Source organism: Ptychodera flava, chromosome 4, assembly GCF_041260155.1.
Source record: "Ptychodera flava strain L36383 chromosome 4, AS_Pfla_20210202, whole genome shotgun sequence".
In the NCBI taxonomy this organism is placed as follows: Eukaryota; Metazoa; Hemichordata; class Enteropneusta; family Ptychoderidae; genus Ptychodera; species Ptychodera flava.
This window is the reverse complement of record NC_091931.1, coordinates 8730089-8753335: the sequence shown is the minus strand read 5'-3', so window position 1 is coordinate 8753335 and position 23247 is coordinate 8730089. Positions and strand designations below refer to the sequence as shown.

General features: G+C 36.2%; 1 protein-coding gene and 1 non-coding gene across 2 annotated transcripts; one reads left to right on the top strand and one right to left on the bottom strand.

The window, feature by feature from the left end:
• The first annotated feature begins 42 nt into the window (after positions 1 to 42).
• LOC139130829 (mitochondrial disaggregase-like) lies at positions 43 to 18269 on the top strand. The gene is made up of 13 exons (XM_070696626.1): positions 43 to 313; positions 2652 to 2706; positions 3145 to 3231; positions 4764 to 4867; positions 8155 to 8283; positions 9807 to 9904; positions 10293 to 10407; positions 11112 to 11189; positions 13471 to 13733; positions 14733 to 14889; positions 15703 to 15896; positions 16397 to 16501; positions 17221 to 18269. The coding sequence occupies exons 1-13, from the start codon at positions 64 to 66 to the stop codon at positions 17464 to 17466; spliced, it is 1881 nt and encodes a 626-aa protein (XP_070552727.1). The 5' UTR covers positions 43 to 63; the 3' UTR covers positions 17467 to 18269.
• A 2742-nt stretch (positions 18270 to 21011) lies between these two features.
• Positions 21012 to 21083, bottom strand: Trnap-cgg (transfer RNA proline (anticodon CGG)). Its single transcript has one exon. It is a non-coding gene; the product is annotated as a tRNA-Pro (tRNA).
• Positions 21084 to 23247: the final 2164 nt, after the last annotated feature.

Sequence of the window (23247 nt, the reverse complement as noted above, 5' to 3'; positions counted from 1 at the left end):
GCAGCAGAAGAGCAGTACCATTTTACAACAGTGGTATCGGTGACGTAAAAGGGGCTAAAGAAAATGGCAGCCTCCTGGAAGTACATGTACACTTGTCGTCTGATACAATTTGATAAATGTTTAAGATTATCTATGCGAATACAACCGATAAAGTCGACACGAAATCTCAGATTGCACCGTGTAAGGCCGACATACACATCCCGTTTATCAGGTCTTGCTCGAAGGAATCCACTGTCGACCTTAGGGGGCTTTGGCTTGACAACGTGTGCTCTGTCGGGTGTTGTGTATTGCCTTGGCAGTGATAATGAGAGGCGTAAGTTTCATTTAAATTTCATTCTGGTGATGACATCATTCGCATCATGTTTAGTCTAGTACCCTTGTTTAAACAGAGGTTTTGGCAATATTCAAGAAGTGGTACCGACATTCACAATACTTCCAGTGGGTGCCGCCATTATGCTAGGCTACAGCATGGATGTTTTTACATCCATGGCTACAGTATTTTGTTTATGGCAGGTATTGACATCATCAGTTTGTGGCGATACCACTTCTTGAACGATGTCGGGGTTTTTCTTAACGGCCAGATTAAAGATATCACATTTCCAAAAAACAAAAGAACGCAGATTATCCCATCCCAATCCCATAACCTTCAGCCGTTCTGCAGACTTCAATCATCTGCTGATGCAATACAGAGATGTGTCTTCGTCAGTGCTATGGGCTTTTTGTACAGCATAGGCTGCCATATCCTTTGGGTTTTAGAGAGACCATGGTTTTATAAATCCTGTTAACTCCATAATTATGTCAATTAAATGTGATTTTACAATAAAACCTCCATGCTACAATATCTCTGCATGGGAAGAATTGCTATTAATTGCGACAATGTTCATGATGATGGATAGATAATTTTATATATTTAATATTTAGCTCACATTTGGTATATGTATATATACCAAAAAGAGCTTATGTGGTAGGTTGGCAGCATCTGTATCATGTGTCTGTCTGTCTGTCTGTATGTATGTATGTATGTATGTATGTATGTATGTGTGTAGTATGTGCGGATGTATGTCCATACACATCAAAAACTGCACCAACGACCATCTTAAAGCCGCAATTTTCAATCCCAGGTTCTCGCATTAGTGGAGTTCTCCTCTCAGTCAAGTAGTTAGCTGGTACGATGTTTGATTTCTATAACATTAATTACACAAACTGATCTAAACCTTTTGGCGCTTTTGCTAATCCTGCAAGCAGAGTTTATACAAGCGTTTGATTGATGGTAGGTTCAAATTGCCAACGATCATTGATTCCCCACTACCAATAACTCTAATTTCCAAAAAAGTGTCTTCTGGTTGCATTAGAATTTTGATATAACCATAGAGTTTGATCAGTAGCAGCTTCATGCTGACCGCTTTGCAGTCTGTCTGCATTTTTGCTGCGGAAAAAAACTAAAAAGTGGCATTTTCTGGAGCGTGTACCTGTGACATGTGTTGCCTGTTTGGTGTCCACATACACAATGAATGCCGCCATAGCTTGGCGCCCTTTTAAAGGGAGGCTCCGCCTTTAAGTATTTGATGTACAGGTACACCTAGGGGTGGAGATGTGAATTTGTTCAAATGAACATGTCAGTGTCAAAAATATGCAAATGAGGTAAAAAAGAGAAAATCCAGCAAATTGCTAAAACTCTGTAACTACAGGCCAGATTTGGTTGAAACTTGGTATGCAGGTTGTTTATGGTGACTCTAGTTAGATTTGTTAAAATTGTTATGAAATTTTAATAGTTGTATTTTGGGGGCAATTTTTCCAGTTTTTGGTCAAAAAATCTCCTCTGAAAATGCTTGCCCCATTGCCTTAAAACTTGGTATGCATGATTCTAGGGTTGGTCTCTGTCAGATTTGTTCAAATTGTGGTGAAATTTTTATATGTGTATTTTTGGGGCAATTTTTCCCATTTTTAGTCAATCATTTTCTCCCAAAGTTCGTATTGGATTGCTTTGAAACTTGATAATCTTGATTCTAGGGTTGTCCTCTGTCGGATATTTTAAAAATTGTGGTGAAATTTTCATTTTATATTTTTGGAGCAATTTTTCTCATATTTGATCAAAAGATCATTTTGTCTGAATCAAATGTTCTGATTGCTTTGAAACTTGATATGCCATGTACCTAGAGCAACCTTAGTTGAGTATCTTAAAATTGTGGTGGAAGTTTTTCATATTTGTATTTTTGGGGCAATTTTTCCCATTTTTGGTCAAAAACAGCATTTCTCTCAAATCACTCATCCGATTGCTTTGGAACTTGGTATGCATGTTCCCAGGGTGAACATAGTTAAGTATACTCACTCTGGCCTGCCACATCAAATCAATTGTGAGCCAATTGTCAATGACGCTATGTTTGTAATTTGTAGTCATATTTTTTTTCTCTGTTTGAAGTCATCAACTTAGTGCAGAGAAAACAGAGATTTAAATAGTAAATTGAGCAAGGATGGTTGTGACAGCCCCCCCACTATGTATGATCGTCACCATGATAATGCTATTAGTATTCAGTATTGAGTTGATTCAGAATGATGTCAGAGTTCCATCATTAAAATGCAAAGTGAGGTTGTATGGACTATCCATAATAGTTGTTGTGATCATGTTAAAACGTGATTAATTCTATTTCCAGGGAAAGAGCGATTGTTTTCTGCAGCAAGGAATGATAATATACATGAATTAAACAGGTATGACTTGAAGGTATTTTTAAGACTTTTTAGATATGGATGTATACTTGCATCAGCATATAAATTTCATCACACTTAGCAAACTGATATAGCACTATGTCACAGTAGGTGTACCGTATAAATCAATTGGTGGGGTTACTGATAGTGCACGCATGCTTTTCATCCACTACACATGTTCAGCATGGGCACTTAGATACCACCACATGAGAGAGTTCAATAACAACTCATTAATCAGTGTAAATACTATGCACTCATCATCCTTTCATGTATACAAATTATTGCAAACACTTACACAGGAATGTTTTCTGTGCAGAGTGTGGATACATCCACTATGTTCTGATAAATTAACTGTATGCAGTTTAACACACTCTTTACTATACTACAGAGTGTATCTCATCAGATTGTTTTTTCACATCAACATTAACTCTATCCATGCAGATTAATCAAGGAAGGCATTGATGTGAATCAAAGACATAATTTAGGATGGACACCTTTAATGGTTGCTGCCATGAATGGAAATGAATGGTGAGTTTACCAGTGTAAGTCACTCTCACTCTAACCGTGTGGGGTAGAGTAACCGTGGTCTCACACTTTCAATCTTAGTTTCTACTCGGTGCTTATGGTACCCACCTTGTAACTTACTGCTTCCCATGAAACGTCCAATCAGCACACTATTATAAATTGTTCTCAACACTTTAAGACCCAACAACTTCGTTTGGAACAAATCTGAACCTGATTCAATTTTTCTACCAAACTTGCCACTACCAATGTTAATAAATTTTAGTTAACCAATCTGATTTATCCATCCTGTTTTAACCCTTTGCACCCTGACCCCCTGGTACCCTATGATATCATGCGGACATTTTTGTCCGAGCCGGGTTTGAAGGATTAACATCACCACTGGAATACCGTGGAACTGATGGAAATCTTTCAGAAGCTGTCATCTCCACAACCTTAGCTGATTAAAACCAGGCAAAATCTTTGTGGTAGCCCAACACTGCACACCAAAATCAAGCAGCACCACATGTACCTATCACCTCATCCCATACCAATTTGTACCAAAACACCTTCTGCCCAAGACTTAGAGTCACTTCACCCCAAACTGTTGCAAAAAGCTGAAAATAACCACCGATGCTCATGAATATTTCATCATTTATCTGTCCCATGACCAAAGTCATGGGACACATTTCAACAAACCGACATTGAGTAAGGCACCAGTTGTAGCTTCTGCCAGCCCTACGAATATGTGAGGAGATAGCATTGCCATAGCCAGACACTTCTGCCACACTATTACTCATAGGGTTACTATTGTACATGTGCACTTGGTTTCACGGGCACATTTGTGTATTTTTTTCCAAATTCTACAGTACATGGTTTGTGGTAGGGGAAAAGGTTCACAGTAGCTAAAGTGTCTTGACACAGAAATGTGTTAAAGTTACATGTAAAAACATTATGCTGTGACCTACCGGGGGATCATGGTTTTGGTACGAAATTGTGTGGGGTGACATGGCATTGTTACAAAGTGTCCGCATCCCAATCTTTTCATCCCTTTAAAGCCAAATGAATATGAAACCATCAACACCTATGCAACAAATCACAGTGGTGGAGGGACTGTGAATGCCTACCGACAGGTACCGGTAGTCTCCGAAATCACACTGCTGGGCTTTATTCATGCCGAGTCCTCTCTTGTGAACTCTTGTTTTTGAGATCAGAAACATGTCATGCAGTACTAATATTATCATCAAGCTGGTTCAAATCATAATCATAAGCATCTTTCTGTTGTCTTATCAAAAATGAAAATTTCTAACTTTGTTCGTACTTTAATGTAGAACGTTTCAATGCATTGCATACTATACAGACCTAAATCTCCTTATGTCATAGGTCACCGGAGGGTCAGAGTTCAACTAGAAGGCCATCACTTCATGTGAGAGACTTTCCTCACACACACAGTAGTTACTACTCCTTGCAAATAATGTTACCTTGAAACCAGAAAGTAGGAACATCCCTGTCTGAAAATATATTGGTAACTGATGGTTATTCCTTTGTACTTGTTTCAGTGCGGTTCGGGTGTTACTAGATGCAGGTGCTGATCCAAACATTGGAGATGAATTCACCAATGTATTTGACATGGCAAAACGCAAACAGATGAATTCTCTGCATGGTAAGCAAGTGTGCTTTCCATTTTCAATTTCAATAATGTTAAGGCAAATATTGTGTTTTGTTCTTTTCTGTCTGCATGTAATTTTTTGTTTGTATTGATTCTTATTTACGTATGTTTATCTGTGTGCTAGTCTGCATGTTCTATAGGCAGGTCTTTCTACTTAGTCCCCACGGACACCGTCCGGGGGACTTATAGGTTTGGTCATGTCGTGCGTGCGTCTGTGCCTTCGTCTGTCCAACGGTCCGTCCGTCTGTTCATGCAGATATCTCAGAGATGCCTGGAGCGATTTCATTCAAACTTGGTACAAGGATTACTTCATATGTCATACAGATGCACGTTGATTTGTTTTGTGATACGATCCAATATGGCCGCCAGACGGCCATTTTATTATGATTTTTTCATGTACAGAGCCATTACTCAGGCATGTTTTAACCGATTGTATTCAAAGTTGGTACAAGAACATTGACTTAGGTCATACATATGCCTGTCAATTTTGTTTTGTGATACGATCCAATATGGCCGCCAGGCAGCCATTTTATTACGATTTTTTCATGTACAGAGCCATTACTCAGGCATGTTTCAACCTTTTGAGATGACTCTAAGCATTTGTTATGTAACATCCTTGAGTCAATATACAGACTTTGACATTCCTGAGATTAAGTATCCATGACCTCACATGTTACAGTCTTTCACTACCATGGTATGGCCCAAACCCATTGTTATCAATGGTGAGTGTGGACCTGTCTACAGGAAATTGGGGTGAACAGGTTAGACAATGCCATGACAAGTTGCAAGGTAGCACCAGCATAGAGTCCTACGCATGTCCATGTGTTCTCACAGGAAATTACAGGGAAAAAATTATTTGAGAAGTTTCTCTCCTTTAAATAGAAGTATATAACAATTTAAACCTGTCATGGATGGATTGCTCTCAAATGATCTGAAACACAGTTATTGCCCATTGGCAACAAATCTATAGCAAGATTTATGTAAAGTTCATGAACTTACACAAGGTATTAGACAAAAGATGACCATGACTTTGCTACTTTTCAACATTTATTTCATTCAGATTTCCTCAGCTTAGTGTATAATTTTGTAATCTTAATTACTGTCAACTTAGCTTTACTAACTTATTCTAACCTCATTATTCTTACACTACTGTTATACCTTATAACCACAAAATTTCAAGAGATGCATATATGATTGTCACTTAACAAACAATTTACAAATATGTCTTCTGCTGTTTTCTCCATATACATATACATGTCCCTTTTCTCATAAAAATGGGCTTAAAATGGCAATGTGAAAAATAGTCTTTCAGCTGTATGTTGCTCATTGACTTCGTGGTCTGTCTAATTAGTCTCCACGGACACCGTCCGGGGGGACTTATGGGTTTGGTCATGTCCGTGTGTGCGTGCATCCGTCCGTCTGTTCACGCAGATATCTCAGACATGCCCTGGTCAATTTCTTTCAAACTTTGCACAAGGATAGTACCCTACCCCATACAGATGCACGTCGATTTGGCCATGTTAGAGGACTTTTTAGTTTACACCACCATAGACTACCATGTATAAGTCAGCTGTCTATAGAATCCCATGTATAAGGCCAAGTAAATAAAAATTTAGTTTGTCATCATATTCATATTGCAAAAAGGATTCAGTGACACAGTTTTTAGTCCCCATGGATGAAGTCCAGGGCCTTATAGATTGGGTCATGTCCCTCCGTTCACGCAGATATATAAAATATTTTGACAAAATCTCCCATGACCTCGGTGACCTTTGACCTCAAATATACATATTTGTCCATAACTCAGTAACCACAAGTGCTACACCCTTCATATATGGTATGATGGGACACCGCATGACGCCACATATTGTACCTCATTAATTATGAGTAGTTTCACAATGTGCCAGTTGTGATCAAGTGCCATTGGCGCTATTTTTATGATGTTTTTATGTACAAAGCCATAACTCAGGCATATCTCAACCGATTTTATTCAAAGTTGGTACAAGGACATTGACCTATGTCATACATATGCACATTGATTGTTTTGTGATACGATCCAATATGGCCGCTGTGTGGCCATTTTATTACGATTTTTTCATGTCCTGAACCATAACTCAGACAAATTTATTCAAAAGTATTTTTATCTCAGACCTAATGAAGAGGACTCTATCCTCTCTGAGGACCTGTAATCAAAGTACCCATTAACAAGTGGGGACTGTGTCATCAACGATGACTTGTTAATAGAGAAAAATGTTTGTCAATGGGTTAACCCTTTCACCCCCAGTTCCCTGTATACAGGTCCAACTTTACCATAGAAAACAATGGATTGGGACAAACCATGGTGGTGAAAGGGTTAAACTTGAATGCAAATAAATCATGGTAAAAACAATACCACATGCTGGAAATAGGTAGAACTATATATATTCATGTGCACATGTTTATCAATATGTATTTGTTTGTACCGTTATAATATTCCATCTTAAGCATCCATTTTCCATACAACACCATTATATATTGGTTTGACTTAGAGTGGGACTTTTTATCCCAGAGTAGACCCATTGGTGAATTTTCCAGTATCAGCTTACTGATCACATTTCCTAATATTTAACCCTTTCACCACCATGGTTTGTCCCAAATCCATTGTTTTCTATGGTAAAGTTGGACCTGTATACAGGGAACTGGGGGTGAAAGGGTTAAAGGGCCAGTAGCAGTAACTTTTGATGTTTTTTTGTTTCCACTATTCTTTATTTGAATGTAACTTGTTCTACTCCTAAAATTATGCTGAGATACATGTAGTATTCCGTTTGTCAATTCAGCCTGTACATGTATATGTGTAAATTGCATTGTTATTGTTGACAAGTGAATTCTGGTGTGGACGAGAATGTAAATGTAAACAATAAGAATTCATGCTGTGTGAAGATGTTGTGTTGGCAATATGGGTTTGACATGCATTGCTTTGGGGATTAGACAAAGAACTTGCAATTGACGTACAAAACAAAAACAGTGAAAAATGTCATCAAAACTTATAGCTACTGACCCTGTTATTGTTCAGTTTAGCTTGTAAATATCACACATGTAACATTTAGGTAATCAAACATTGCAGAAATACTCAGCTTGAAATTACCTTTCTTCCCTTCAAAGAAAAATATTTTGAAGGATAGTATAGCTGACCAGCCAGGCTTTACAAATTGGTAGAGAGAATACGTATAGCAACTTTTTTTACTTGACTATCATTTCAATGTAATATGATTATTGTTTTGTACTCTATTTTATGATCTGACCAGTACTGGTGATGAGGGAAGATGAATTCTGTGATCATCTGAACAACAGAGCTAATTTCAGAGGTTGTACTGCATTACACTATGCAGTGTTAGCTGACAGTTATCCTGTTGTCAAGGAACTCCTTGATGGAGGTAGGAATCATTCTCTGCCTGCAAGAAACCTTCAGTGGCCATTTTCAGTGAGATTTCTCTCTTCCCTCTCCTGCCATGTTACAGATTGCACACCAGATTCTGTATGAGTTACAAACAATTATATCTGTCATTCCAAAAGATAGATCACAAAAATGATTGCATTTCCTGCCTAGCCCATAGTACTCAGATGTATGGATGGGACATATCAGCATAGATATTGCCTGTTTAATTGTCTTGTTCATTGGTAGATGTTCATTATCAAAGTTTGATGTCAAATGGAAAATTTACATTAATGAAGGTTGTGATCCAATTATATGGTTTCAAATACTGGAAGAATCAAAACTTTAAGAAGTAATTCAATATAAGTCTTTACTGATCTAGATAAAAAAAAAAAAACTGAATATGCAGTTACTATTCCTGTATTTACCTTGGTTTAACAGAATTGCATCTATTACTAATATGTAAGAGGTATAAAATATTTATTTTTTGAAATTCAATCTCAAAATGGATCATAATTTGCTGCATTTCACAAAGAAAGAGTGTATTTTTTTTATTTTATTTTTATTTGGCTTTATTTAATGAGGGTAGCCTGGTAAACTCTAGAGAGAGTTTATCTCCCCCAGGGCCCTCGACATTACAACAAATATATACAAAACCACAAAAACAATTTTCAAGAGTGAAAATACAACACCACATATAACAACTGCCACATTTAACAGGAAAAGCAAGAAAAAATTAAAATTCTGCCCAATATTGTTTTAAATGATTTCTTTTAAAAGAGACAAGTGTCTCAGAAGATTTGACTTCTGTTTTCAACTTATTCCATTCCATAGCTCCCTGTACTGACCATGTGTTTTTAAAAACATTCAATTGCTCTAGGGATATCAAGCTTATTTTGGAGCTAGCTCTGGTCACACGGCTATGACACTGACTGACATATTGGAACATTTCCGTCATATACAATGGGGCTATACCTTTCAAGGATTTAAAAACTAAACACATATTTTTGTATAAAATTGTATCAGGTAAAGACATAATATGTAATGATCTAAAAAGTCCATTGGTCGGATAATTATACTTAGTGCCCATCATAACACGCACAGCGCGTTTCTGTAATTTGAATAACTTGTTTATATTTGCACTAGTTCCCCATGCACTACAACGATAGTCCAAATGGGGAAGTATATATGCATTATAATATGTTCGTCTAGTACTTAATGGTAAATATCGTATTATACGTCTAAGTAGAGCTATACGTGAATTGACCTTTTTATAAATTGAATCAGTATTTGTAGTGATTTATAGTGTAGTGATTATCTCAAAATAAAGTGATTAAGTATCTACAAAGGATGTGATGTGGGGATTTAGAAATTTTAGGGAACGGAGTTTGTTATCCTGCATAGAACTTTTGATACGCTCTCTTATGAGAAAAACATATAAAGCATCATGTTCAGTATCTCTTACCCATCTGTTATTCAAAACTTTGCCAAGTTATCAAGTCATGTCATTTATTTCCAACACAGGAGCTGATCCTTCTGTTGAAAATGAAAGAGGACATCAACCAGCTGATTACACCAGAAATCAAGAAATTAAACAACTCATCAGAGCACATGAGAAAAAGGTAACTTGTAACATCACATCAACATGACAGTTTACTGGCATAAACCACTTCATCATTATTTATCAAGTCTCTGAGATTTGCTCTATTGATTTTATTCCTCTCAAATCTTTAAAAAGGGACTTATTGCTTGAATATGTGTGTCACTTTAAAGTTGAATGCATGATGTAGTCTCATATTACCAACTAAAGCAACTGAAACCATCATGGTTAGACCTAGTAGCACAGATTAATGACAAAATACTTCTGAATGAAAGATCTGGAAAAACTACATTTTTACAGCAACCCCATTCCAAATCACACATTGGGACATATTTAAAATTCATAATGTTTTTCCGACACAAAATACCAATGCTGTTGACAAATGAACCTCGATGTTTTCATTCTTACAGTTTAGTGAACTTAAAGCACAGAAAGAAGCTGAAGAAAGGAGGAATTTCCCACTGGAGCAAAGAATTAAAGAACATTTAGTGGGACAGGAAGGTGCAATAACCACAGTAGCTGCAGGTATTGGCATTCTACACACAATCTGCATTATGCATGTAGTACTCTACTGTTTATTTTGCTATTTGTAATACTGGTACTGGTAATACTGATGCTGCAAGAGATAGAGTAAATCAATTTTAGGTCATGTGCTATTTCATGTTTCCGTTTACCTGTAATTCAAACCTAGTTTTCAATACTGGTTCAACATATGCGATCATACTCAGAATTAACACAGCTTATTGTGGTAGATATTATGAGGTAGATTTCACAGCAAAGAGAACTCAAATAGTAAAACTCTAGGTGAACAAATACAGTGTGATGTTCTTCAGGGAAGAGCATATATTAAAGAGACACTTGTCAGAATTGCTCTGTTCTGTGCACACTTCTTATGATACAGATTGTGCAAATACATTTCATCAGATGATGTTCATTTTTATGATAAAATTGTTGGAGAACTTTTTCCATAAACAATCATGTTCACAAGCACTATGATTGGAATATTGTGCCTGTTAAATTATTATTGAATGGCATATGTAAGACTTATATAGTGGCTTAGTGAAATACATACAAGAAAAGAGGACACTGACTGTGAGTAGTACATGTGTACAGAAATGTTAATCTGGTACAGCTGTTCTTCTTTTACTTCTGATTTCATATGATGTTCTTTAATTCCAATAAAATCCATCATTGTCAGTTGATTCATTAATGTCCTCTTTTGTTTTCAGCAATCAGAAGGAAAGAAAATGGTTGGTATGATGAAGAACATCCACTTGTCTTTCTCTTTCTTGGCTCATCTGGAATTGGTAAGACTCCAAGAGAGTTAACAGTAGATGTGTCACATCACATGTCCTTTACTCCACAGTACAATAAATTACCCACAATCCTGTTCGATTTGTACCAACGACGTTAGTTTTCTTATAACTTTTTCAGTTCTGCATAAAAGCAATAATGTTCAGTCTCAAGATAATTGATAAATTATATTTATTAAAAGTACGTTGAAATATTGCAGTATAAATTTCAAAGAAACCGTTAGATAATGATAAAAGTCACATTCTGCAGGTACTACAAATGTCACAGTTTTGGGAAGCAAGTTATGACCAACTGAAGGGGTCATTCTCTGAAAAAAGTTAGCATGTAAATTTCTTTTGTCTTTTCTATTTGGAAAAAATCAATACCTTTTGTTTCATAAAACAGGTGCAACTAGTCTCCCTACTTTCAATCACTTTATTCTGTATGGCTGAGGACACAATCAGTGGAAAATTTACAAAAATGCTATCTCCTCTCTCAATCAAGCACAATTTTTGTAATCCTTTAAAATGGGAATTGAGAAGAAAGGTGTACTTAAAAGTACGTTTTCAGAATTTTTACAACTAGTCCAGGTATTTGTCTACACATGGGAGACATGGTAGACTTCACACGGGGAATCTACGTTGGTACAAATCATGATGCATTATGGGAAATCTCTTGTCCTGTTACTCTTTACTACCGAGCAAGTTACCATAGTGATTCTCTGAAATACAAAAGACAGAAAAAAAACACCTTTCAATGGAAATCCTTTTGTATTTAGTGTAATTTCATTGATAATTTCTATCGAAGTTTCACAAAGTCTGAAGGTAATCTCAAACTCAAAGATAGCTTGTTGATTTGACCTGTTTGTATGTTTAGTTTTGACACACTCTTTATATGTTATTTGTCATTTTGTGTGAAGTTCCCTTCGACCAACATGCAAAGGAAGAGTCATTATCATTAGTTCAGTCACAGACTCTAAAAAAGAGGGACTGAAAACTGCAGTCTTATCTTTTACATCATGTGGGTTATATTAATCTGAAAATGGAATTATCATTATCAGCTTGGCTGACTTGGACGGGACAGCTGACTTGCTTTCTGTGCATGCATGTGTTAGACTAAGAAAAAGTTAAAAAAGTAAATATGCTGATATGGTGACCTCCTCAACATGCACGCTCAAACAATGTGAAGTTTTCTCCAATTTTGAAGATAATTCTGATGATGATCGGATCAATCTGAAAATGTTCTGCAAGTATAAGCAACATATAATGAAAAAACAAATTCCTAAACTGCCAAGCGTTGTTTACAAAACTGAAAAACATAAGGCCGCTGGGATGGCTCCATCAACACCAATGTAAACAATGGCCGATCAACTTCAAGACAGGTTAAAATTGTTCTGATTTTAATACAAAGGTAAACTTTGATTAATTCAAGAAAAATACCAGTCCAGTAGTAGAAAGTAAAATGGAAATTATCACACATTGATAACAAAGATGAAACAGATGAGTGGGTTACAAAAATTACACAGCGAAAGGCATGATCACAGGAAATGGTACAGCTCAGTCAACAATGGTGATAGTGGTCAACTGATGCATACATTTTTGTCCCATAAAGAGGTAAAGTTTATTTACCAAGAAAACATACTTGTCCAGTACAAGAAATACATTATGAAGAAATTTAAAAAAAGATGGCTAGGAAATTACAAACACTTACTATAGGGAGTAGAACCACTATCAACAATGAACATGTGAACAAAAGCCGATAAAGTTAAAGGCACTCACATTAAATGCAGGATTTTACAAAGGTCAAGCTTGATTTAGATAATATTCGATAAACATGATGATGATGATATTTGTGGACAGATAATTGTCGTGCATTAAAATATACCAGAACAGGTCATTCGAAGATGGCCATCTCTACCCCTATGAGTTCTCATAACCAGCGCCACTGCACTATCACACAATGGTTTTTTCAGACAGTAAATACCAGTAGCTTGAGGATTACAACTCACAGTGTATGCAGCAAGCAGTACATTTCTTGGATGTTTTCTGCAATTGCCAGTCCCTCTTTCTCTAGGGTCTGTGTGGTTCAGTCACTATTCCAAAAACAGGGGAATCAATGGATGTTATATATTTTCTTCAGACTTGATGATGCTCTATACTACACAAAAATTTAGTTAAAAATGGACAAGAATTTAAAGTCAATGAAAATACAGAAATTGAAACACTTTCTAGTAGAGACAGGATTCATTTCAGTTGTTTCAAATATTATGTGTTTCTGTATCAATTAACATTTCAGGGAAAACAGAGCTTGCCAAACAGGTAGCCAAATATTTACACAAAGATTCCAACAAAGGTTTCATACGGATGGACATGTCAGAATACCAAGAGAAACATGAAGTAGCAAAGTTCATCGGGTCACCACCGGGTTACGTAGGTCATGAACAAGGTGGTCAGCTGACCAAGAAGCTGAAACAATGTCCGAATGCGGTGGTTCTATTTGATGAAGTGGACAAGGCACATCCTGATGTATTGACTATCATGCTGCAGTTGTTTGATGAGGTAAGGCAGTGAATTCCAAAAGATATAATCCAGAAATCAGATGTGGTGTACACTGAGTATGTTTGCAATAATGGACTTTCTCTCTAGTAATTCAGTGAAAGTCATAATGACTGTAGCTCGTTCAGTTAAGGTTGAGTGTCTCTCTGAGACAGATATTCGAACTCTAATTTTAACAATACTTTTCTTGTCCACTTCTTGTGCATACTAATTTTGAAAGTTGTAGAGTACTTAAATTGAAGCTGTGTTGCTTTTGTAAAAGTTGAAAAAACTAATTTTTCCCCAACGTTAATAGGACAGCAGCCATTTCAAATTTTGAATGTCCATATATGATTTAGGTAGTTTGTTTCTCCAGTACTAAATTTTCAAGTGATCCCTGAATTTTGTTTTGGTTTTGAAAGAGGGTGGGTTGCAGTTTACTTTCCTCAAATTATTGCACATAAGCATGTACTTTCAGAAGAAACCGTTAAGGCAGAATTTTGATTAATTCAGTGCAGCTGATGAGCAAAAACAACACATGAATTTGTTTACTGTCATGTTAATAGAAATCATTTTAATATACTATGAGCAAAGCAGTGTAGGACATAATCGCCTGCCTTGGGCTGGTAAATTTTACAGTTAGCCACTTGCTTGGCAGGTAGAATTAATTTTCAATGTTTGGTTTGCTGATATCAAAGTCAAGGTAGACCAGGCATACAGTATGAGAGACATTATTATCACAGTAGATACTATTTACTTAGGCAGGCAACTTTTGAAAGTTATCTGCCTTATTAAATGTCTGATTTTTTAACTTCCATAAATTTCCTAAACTGCATGAGAGATAAAGATTGAAAGTCTAGAAATATTCTATTGTCTACAGACACTGGGTGGCTGTGAGTCACTCAAAAAATGTTGATTTTGCTATACGCCTTGTTTATCAAAATACCAAGTATTATGCTGGTTGTCTTGTAATGCATGCTTTGTAACAAGGTAGTTTGTATGTGTTGCACTTGACCTTGACAGGGAAGATTGACAGATGGTAAAGGGAAGACCATTGAGTGTAAAGATGCTATATTTATCATGACATCCAACCTAGCCAGTGATGAGATTGCAAATTACGGAATGCAACTGAGAAAAGAAGCTGAGGAAATAGCCAAGCAAAGACATGAAGGGAAGTTAGGTAGGTTTTACACAGAGCTGGAGTTTGAAAACACGCTGTTGTTAGGGCAATGTGCAGTAGATGCTGCTGGTTCCACATCACCACCAATAAATCATTGAATTGTCTGATGTGTCAATGTCAAACTGCTCACTGCTTTCCTCAACTCAGTGAAGCATGTCATCTTTCTCTCCATCAAGTCTGATGTTATATTCAGGATTTATTGTACAGCAGTGGTTGAAAGCTAATCATCCATCATTTAATCAAATACCCAGACTCTCAAATTTTTATGATACTTTTCTGGGATACCACTTGTGGGGGCTCAATTTAAGAACAAGTTTTGCAATCTTAGGTTTTTTGAGAATCAAAAATTTCATATTTCCCTAGAGTTCAGCCTAATTAGTTATGCAAACTAAACCTGATGGTGACATGTGAACTTGGCAGGATAAGGATTGAGGTTTTGTATGGCCTACAGAAATACTAACCAAAGGGATGGCAGCTATTTTGAATTTCAAATATCGGTAAATGTTTGGTAAAATTGTTTGTGTAGTTCCAAACTTTGCACGGTGACCCCTGATTTTTATTCTTGATTCGGTAAGAGAATGGTTGTAAGTTTCATTGAGGAAAGTTTGAGCAAAAGTTTAAGTCTTTCACTTTTAAGGCGCATACCAGCTTAAAAACTAGTACTTGTAGTATTAAGTTTAATACATCATACACTTTCCTACAATCATACAAATATTCACACATGTATACCAACCTCATCACAGAAAAACAGCTTAGAAAGGCATTGTTAATATTTACGACTAGCTGCAATCGCTTCTTTTTTCATCATTTCAGGTGACTTGGAAATTTCAGACAAGATTACAGTGTCCAGAAAGTTCAAAGAGCAAGTCGTTGAACCAATTTTAAAAAGACATTTCAGGAGAGATGAGTTTCTTGGACGGATTAATGAGATGGTGTATTTTCTGCCATTTTCAAGAGCTGAACTCATCAAACTTGTCCTGAGGGAGTTAGAATCCTGGGCTGTGAAGGTACTGACATGTATGTTTACTAAATCACACAAGTTAATTTTCAGTTTGTGAATTAAACTGATATACAGATCAGTTGTACATAAATATATCATGTTTGTGTCTTAAACATTTGTTGTCAAGAATACTACATTCAATAAATCATACCTGTTAAATAAAGTCTCCATGCCACACGTTTGAAGGGAAGTGATCAGTCAGTCTGTACATTTCATGATCATGTATCTGACACATTAGGTACAGGGGCAAAATCTGTCATCTGCAATGGCAGAACATTTGGCAATCCATTTATCTCTGCAGCTAATGAAATTTTTAAAATTTAACAAGTTTCTAACTGTGACAACAATACATGTACATACATTTGAGAACCGGTATGTACATGTATGTATTTACAGGTATTTTTATGTGTTTCACTATATGTGTACAGAATTGTACTTTCAATACATTCATGTATAGCTTGACATATTTTATGTGTAATGTTGAGTATAATTCTCTTTTTCTTCCAGGCAAAGGAGAGACACAGTATAGAACTACTGTGGGACAGACAGGTGCTAGATGTCCTGGCTGATGGATATAACATACACTATGGAGCAAGGTCTATTAAACATGAAGTGAGTGTGCAAATACTCTGATGTGGAAAATAATCTATGTTGTAGCGTTATGGTCAGCTAACCAAAGAGCTACATTAATGAATTTTGTATTCCCAATCTTAGGGAAAACATATTTCCATGCAAGTGGTGAAAAATATGAATAATGTTTGTGTTTATCTGGTGTGAGCACACACATTGAAATGAGCAACCACTCAGTCAAAATCACACACCTACATGAATCTTGTGAGTCAAGATTGCAGGCTTCAAATAAAATTAATTCAATAATATCCAGAAACGTTTATGACCAACAGAGACATCACAATGAATTTGTTAGTAATCTCTTAGTATGTATGTTCTCAGATGCAAGCAAGCAATGTCCTCTCAGACCTTCCAATTTGCAAATTTACAGAAACGAAATAGCATTTATGGGCTTGGAATATGTGCTCATTGATTGAGTAGATACCTTGTTGATACTAACTACTTTAAGATGAAATTACAGTTGTGTTTTTGTTTGTCACATTTTCTCACCATTTGTCTGCAATGTAATTGTTGACGTGTGATTTCAAATAATATTAAATAGTAATCCTTGAAAATTTGAAAGTTATTGCTCCATGTCAAAGAAACCAGAAAGTGTTCGAAACACAAGTAGAATATTTATGATAAATAAAAAAGAGCTGCTCAACTACCATGATTAACAAAATACACATCACATTTTATCATCACTGCATGCTGTGTTACAGGTTGACAGGAGAGTTGTAAACCAGCTAGCAGCGGCACATGAACGAAGACTCATACAGAAAGGTTGTACCATCAAGATTGCTGTGGATAACCCAAATGATGAGTTGGCAAAGTCTACCAAGGGAGAACTACCACACAGTCAGATAGACAAATCACCGGTCATCAAACTACAGAGAGTTGAAAATGGCAAACAGGTTTCAGACATTCCTACTTTTGACACTGAAAAGCATGTACATTCCAACTTTTAAAAGCTTGACAGTCAGCTTTTCAGTAAGTTAATTGGAACATGGAATGGAAGATGGACCAGACGATGGACACAAAGTGTCAGTGTACATACATTCTCATAGTGCTTGCTTGTTGTGCATCACTGGATCAAAACTGACAATGAGAAGGAAATGCTTAGATTGGAGAAGCTAAAAGTTGGAAATTGGTGGTATAAATCGAAGAACTATGTATAAATTAAGTTTTTAAATGCAATTGGAATATTCAAATCCACACAAATCTGGCCTCTACTTTCCACACATCAGCAAGTGTAAATATTGAAGAAACAACTTCCCTTGTGTTCGATTCATTTCTGAAGCAATTTATTTACAACACTAGCCCAGCATTTCAAGTGATAATAAGATGATAATACATGTACTGTTGTGAGATGCTGAAGTTATTCATGTATTGATAAACAAGACAATAAAAGTGCTTAGAATGTGGCTGTCATCTTAAACAAGTTTGACAACTGTCCATATTATTTTTGACATGAATTGTTAGCAGTTTGTCAAGATAGCCTGTACTACTAGTTTAACATCTCAACCCTTACGTCCTGCCCCATTGCAGACAGGAAGAGTCACAATGCATTACTGTATGGGTAGTCTGTTTATCTTCACAAGGCCAATGGGAAACTAGAATCAAGCTTCGACTTTCAGTGAATAACCCTTGAAGGCAATGTGTTTGTCAATGCTGTGCTGTAAGATGCCACCAGATAAAGATCTTACACATAGGCAAATTGTGTGTTTTTGCATATTGTGAAAATAAAGTGAAATGTATATAACTTTAACAAGGTTCATGTTTCATGTAGTCTTTGCTTGTCGTGACCATGCATACTGGCATATTGGAGGAAAGTGATCCCCATAACTTCAGTATGTTGTAATTTGCTGTACCAAACACAGTTGACAAATATAGCATGCCACAGGATATGCTCTCAATGGATATAGTAATTTATATTGGCGCCAGAAAATTCCAGCATTCAAGGTAGTCAAGGGGTCAAAATAGATGGTAGAAGGATATTTCTTGCAATAAATTTGTCAAAATTACCACAACACATGTACATCTCATTATTACAAGGTAATACTTGTGTTTTGCTTCACAATAAATAACAAATTTACTTGTCACTGTTTAAAAAGCAGAAGACATCACAAAAAAACGCCCATTTTCTGCCCACTATTGAAAATGAATGAAATCACAAAATGAACAAGCCTATTTCAGAATGGAAATATTGTATCTAGTCATAATGTTTCACCCTGCTTACAGCTCTTTCTAAGGCCTCAAGATGGTAGAGTTGTACCTTCAAACAACCAGTGTGAAGTTTATGGATATGCTGATACACAGTCCCTCTATTGTGGAGGGACCGTGGCTGATACCATACACCTTGTCATTATACAATTCACCAGGAGCTTACATATATAATGTGAGCATTAATGTGTTCAATAGCTGCACATATGCTGTCCTGACTTCATACCAAAATTGTATGTGTTCTCCATCAGAAACCTAAACTTTCAAGATGAGAGCTGGACTGCATGTATTTGGGAAATGTGAGTAAAAAGTGACCTCTCAATCACAGCCACAAATTTTCTCAGAAAAATGGGTAGACTGATGACCTTGTTGTATTATTACCAATGGCATTTTAACACATGTTGTGCTATTTCCAGTGTGGTGGACAGATGACAGTTGGGAACTACCAGTGTACCATAGTGGTAGGTGCAGTTTAGCAAGTCACGTAATGATTGATTCCACTATAAAAATTGGGGTGACTTGGAGTGACAATGTTAGCTTTATAAAGAGGTACCAGAACATTTTTCCATGACGCAGATCAAGTAATATATGTTGTTTACAATTAAACTGTCAGGATGTTGAAAGTGTTTCCAGGTTATATCTTTTACAATTTCCATAATTCTTTAAAAACCAAGTCAATGTCAACATGTGTGACAGAAGACTTGAGTTCCAGTAATGCAATTACATGTGCAATGAATGTCATGAAACAAAATTATTTACTGAGATTGAGTTGTAGTTGAAAAGTTTTTTCTTCACTAAGAAATATTTTATCAAATGACATTCAACACATATTTTGTTGGCATACAAGTACATGTACTTTCTTTTGCAATAAAAATCGGTTCAAGAGAAAATGATAAACTTTAACATGCATATGTGTATTAAACTGATATTTGACAAACATTGACAATGCATTGTCTGACATTTAGCAGTAACGCATTTGTAAACAACTTGCAAATAACTAGAATTCAAGTTCACATCCATGCATTACTCAGGTGTCTGCTTGTATATTTTCCAATAAACCATTCACATACCATATCCTATGCAGAAGATTTACATCAACCGATCTATGAAAGTTGAGCTGTATAAATTAACTGTCATAGGCAGCAGCTCCAGAGACTACTGAAGACACAATCTGTTGTCTTCAGGTAAATGGCAACAAATTATATGTTTTTACAGTCTAATTTTCCTTGAAACATTTTTTCCCTGGCCAATGAGCAGACAATTTTTTTCAAATAAATGGCCACCAACAATTGTTTTTCAAAAGTCCTCTAGCTCTCCCCCCAAATCAAATGGGCAATCATATATATATATATATATATATATATATATATATATATATATATATATATATATATATATATATATATATATATATATTATATATATATATATATATATATAAATATATATATATATAATTACACAAAATTACTTCAAGTACAAAGTAATGATATCTGTTACTTAAGTTTCATGCATAGTAACAGATATCAATACTTTGTACTTGAAGCGATTTTGTGTAATTATTATAACGCTCTGCTTTAGCATCGAACACTGTAATTTCCCACGAGGACATCTGTATACTTCGAGATATATATATATATATATATATATATATATATATATATATATATATATATATATATATATATATATATATATTATATATATATATATATATATATATATATATATATATATATATATATATATATATATATATTAAGACCAATCTTTGTCAACCATGAGATCAAATACCAAGCTCTAAATTTAAACTTTTTATCAAAGTCATTTGCCCTCAGGCAGGTTAAATCCGCAGTGATCACAATAATCATGATTATTTAAAATGTGTGTCAACTTCAAGGCATGGTTTTGCCTCTTTGCTTGAATACCCTCTGAAAAAAAATATTCTACCATATTGACTAAATTAATTCCAGCTCCAAACGGTTTCCCTTCTCCAAACTGAGAAGGGAAATGACTTATTCATTGTATTATCTACTTGGTATCAAAGAAAAGCTTGTGACAATTATAAACTTGACTTCACAATCACATCAGGTGACAGAACCTATCACACGAGATGAATACATTACGGCTATATTACTTCCTTACATTTCTCAACGAACACCCGCGGCTTTTGATGCTCCGTCACAGCCGTTGCGTGAGAAAGATTTCACTTCAGTTGAAGAAACGTATACCTTTCTGATCTCATCACCACCTCAGTAAAGCCGGTTGGATTCTCTGGTAAAAAATTATGGGGCTTGTCCGGGATTCGAACCCGGGACCTCCTGTACCCGAAACAGGAATCGTACCACTAGACCAACAAGCCACCTTGCAGAGCTGCCGAGATATCTAAACGACCTAACTTGTCGATGCAGTATCTCACATGATACGTTTTTTCGTATTCGGGTAAATCCTCTCCATCCTTCAGTCTTCGATGACTAGTGAAGGGTTATCGTCCGGCGTCAATGTACGAATAGTACAATATTCAAGGCGACCGACCGCAGCAGGGCGGCGGGCCGGGCTGCGGCGAGCGACTGGCCCCTCTTTCCATTGTGTGTAGCTGAGGGCGCACCTGACACCACAGACATCAGGCAAGTCCATGGTCCCATCCCAGGCGGAAGTGGAAGCGAACGTCGACTGTTTTACACTCGGACCATACAGTTGCCTGTCTTCTACAATCTTGATCTGCGCATAGACGTGTGTAGATACGCACGAAACGCGTATCTACACACGTCTATGGTGCGCCTAGGCGCAGAGCAGGATTTTAGAAGAGAGGCGACCGTGCTCGAACGCTTCATCCTCTGCCAGTGGAAGATGATGACCTGGATATGAACCCGAATTCACAGTCTCGCCTTCAAGACCTCGTCGATTCGCTCAAGCGTAATAATCATAATAAAGTGTCCAGCGAGGAGCGAAGCGACATTCTTCACCAAAAAATGCCCCACCTGACGACATCGGCAGTAAGGATCGGCCCGGGACGGCCGGGCCGTCACTTCCGCCAACTCAAGGAAGCCAGTATAAACAAAAGTATAAACAACAGTATTTTCCAACAGTGTATAGGAATTCCCATGGGCACTAACTGTGCTCCCTTACTTGCCGACTTATTTCTGTTCTCATACGAGGCAGAATTTATCCAGAACCTTATCAAGCAGAAAAAGGTCTCTGTAGCTCGTACTTTCAACCTAACATTTAGATACATAGACGATGTTATTTCATTGAATAACTCTGAATTCAGTAAATATCTCGCTATGATTTATCCTCCAGAATTGGAGATTAAAGAAACTACAGAAACGGCCTCTTCTGCTTCATATCTGGACATTTTACTTGAATTTGACTCCAATGGTCACCTTTCTACTAGGCTATATGACAAGAGAGATGATTTCAACTTTAGTATAATTAATTTTCCACACCTCATCAGTAATATTCCACTCTCACCTGCTTATGGGGTATACATTTCCCAGCTTATACGATGTGCAAGAGCATGCAGTTCATATGGTGATTTTGTAGAGAGACATGGCCATCTCTCTTTCAAACTGTTAAATCAAGGTTACACCAGAGCAAGACTTGTCTCTACATTCAAACGCTTTTTGGCAGGTATCGCAAGCTGGTAGATAAATACAATATCTCTCTTCGACAAATGATCACTGATGGCATCGGTGACATTGGGCCTTAGTTAGTGACCACTACCTATCTGACTTACAGATTGATATATGGCGGGTGCCACATGTGGGGCAGGATGCGCTTACTATTTTCGAAACACCTGACATCACTTCTTGGTCTTTTGGCCAGAGGTCCATATATCTTTCTTTCATGAATTTGACTTTGTTTGTACCGTCTATTTACTGTCTGTTCTGTGCTGTTTTGTGTCTATGTTTACAACTATTGTCTTACAAATTTTGACCTAGTGTTATTGGATTATGGATTGGTATGATTGCGATTATTAACAAACATACAAACAAACAAATTAGCAATATACATACATACAAACAAACAAAAACATATATACATACATACAAATAAACAAACAACAAAACAAACAAACAAACAATGAACTTAAAAATAAAGGTATAGAGAAAACAACAAATTGAGTAATTGTTTGAAAAACGTGAGCAACATCTATCTGCAAGATACGACGTCAGTATCACCTCTCCGAAAACTCCAGAATAGTGATACTGACATCGCATCTTGAATATGTTGCATGTGTTGTTCATTCCACTATTCAATTCTTATTCAATTTATTATTGTTCAGTCCGTTATTCAATTCTTATTCAATTTATTATTTTCTCATATATTTAGGTTGTTTGTTTGTTTGTTTATATATATATATATATATATATATATATATATATATATATATATATATATATATATATATATGTGTGTGTGTGTGTGTGTGTGTGTGTGTGTGTGTTTGGTTATTTTTTGTCTGTATGTTTGTTTTACTAATTTGTGTATTTGTTAGTTTCTTTTATTTGTTTGTATGTTTGATT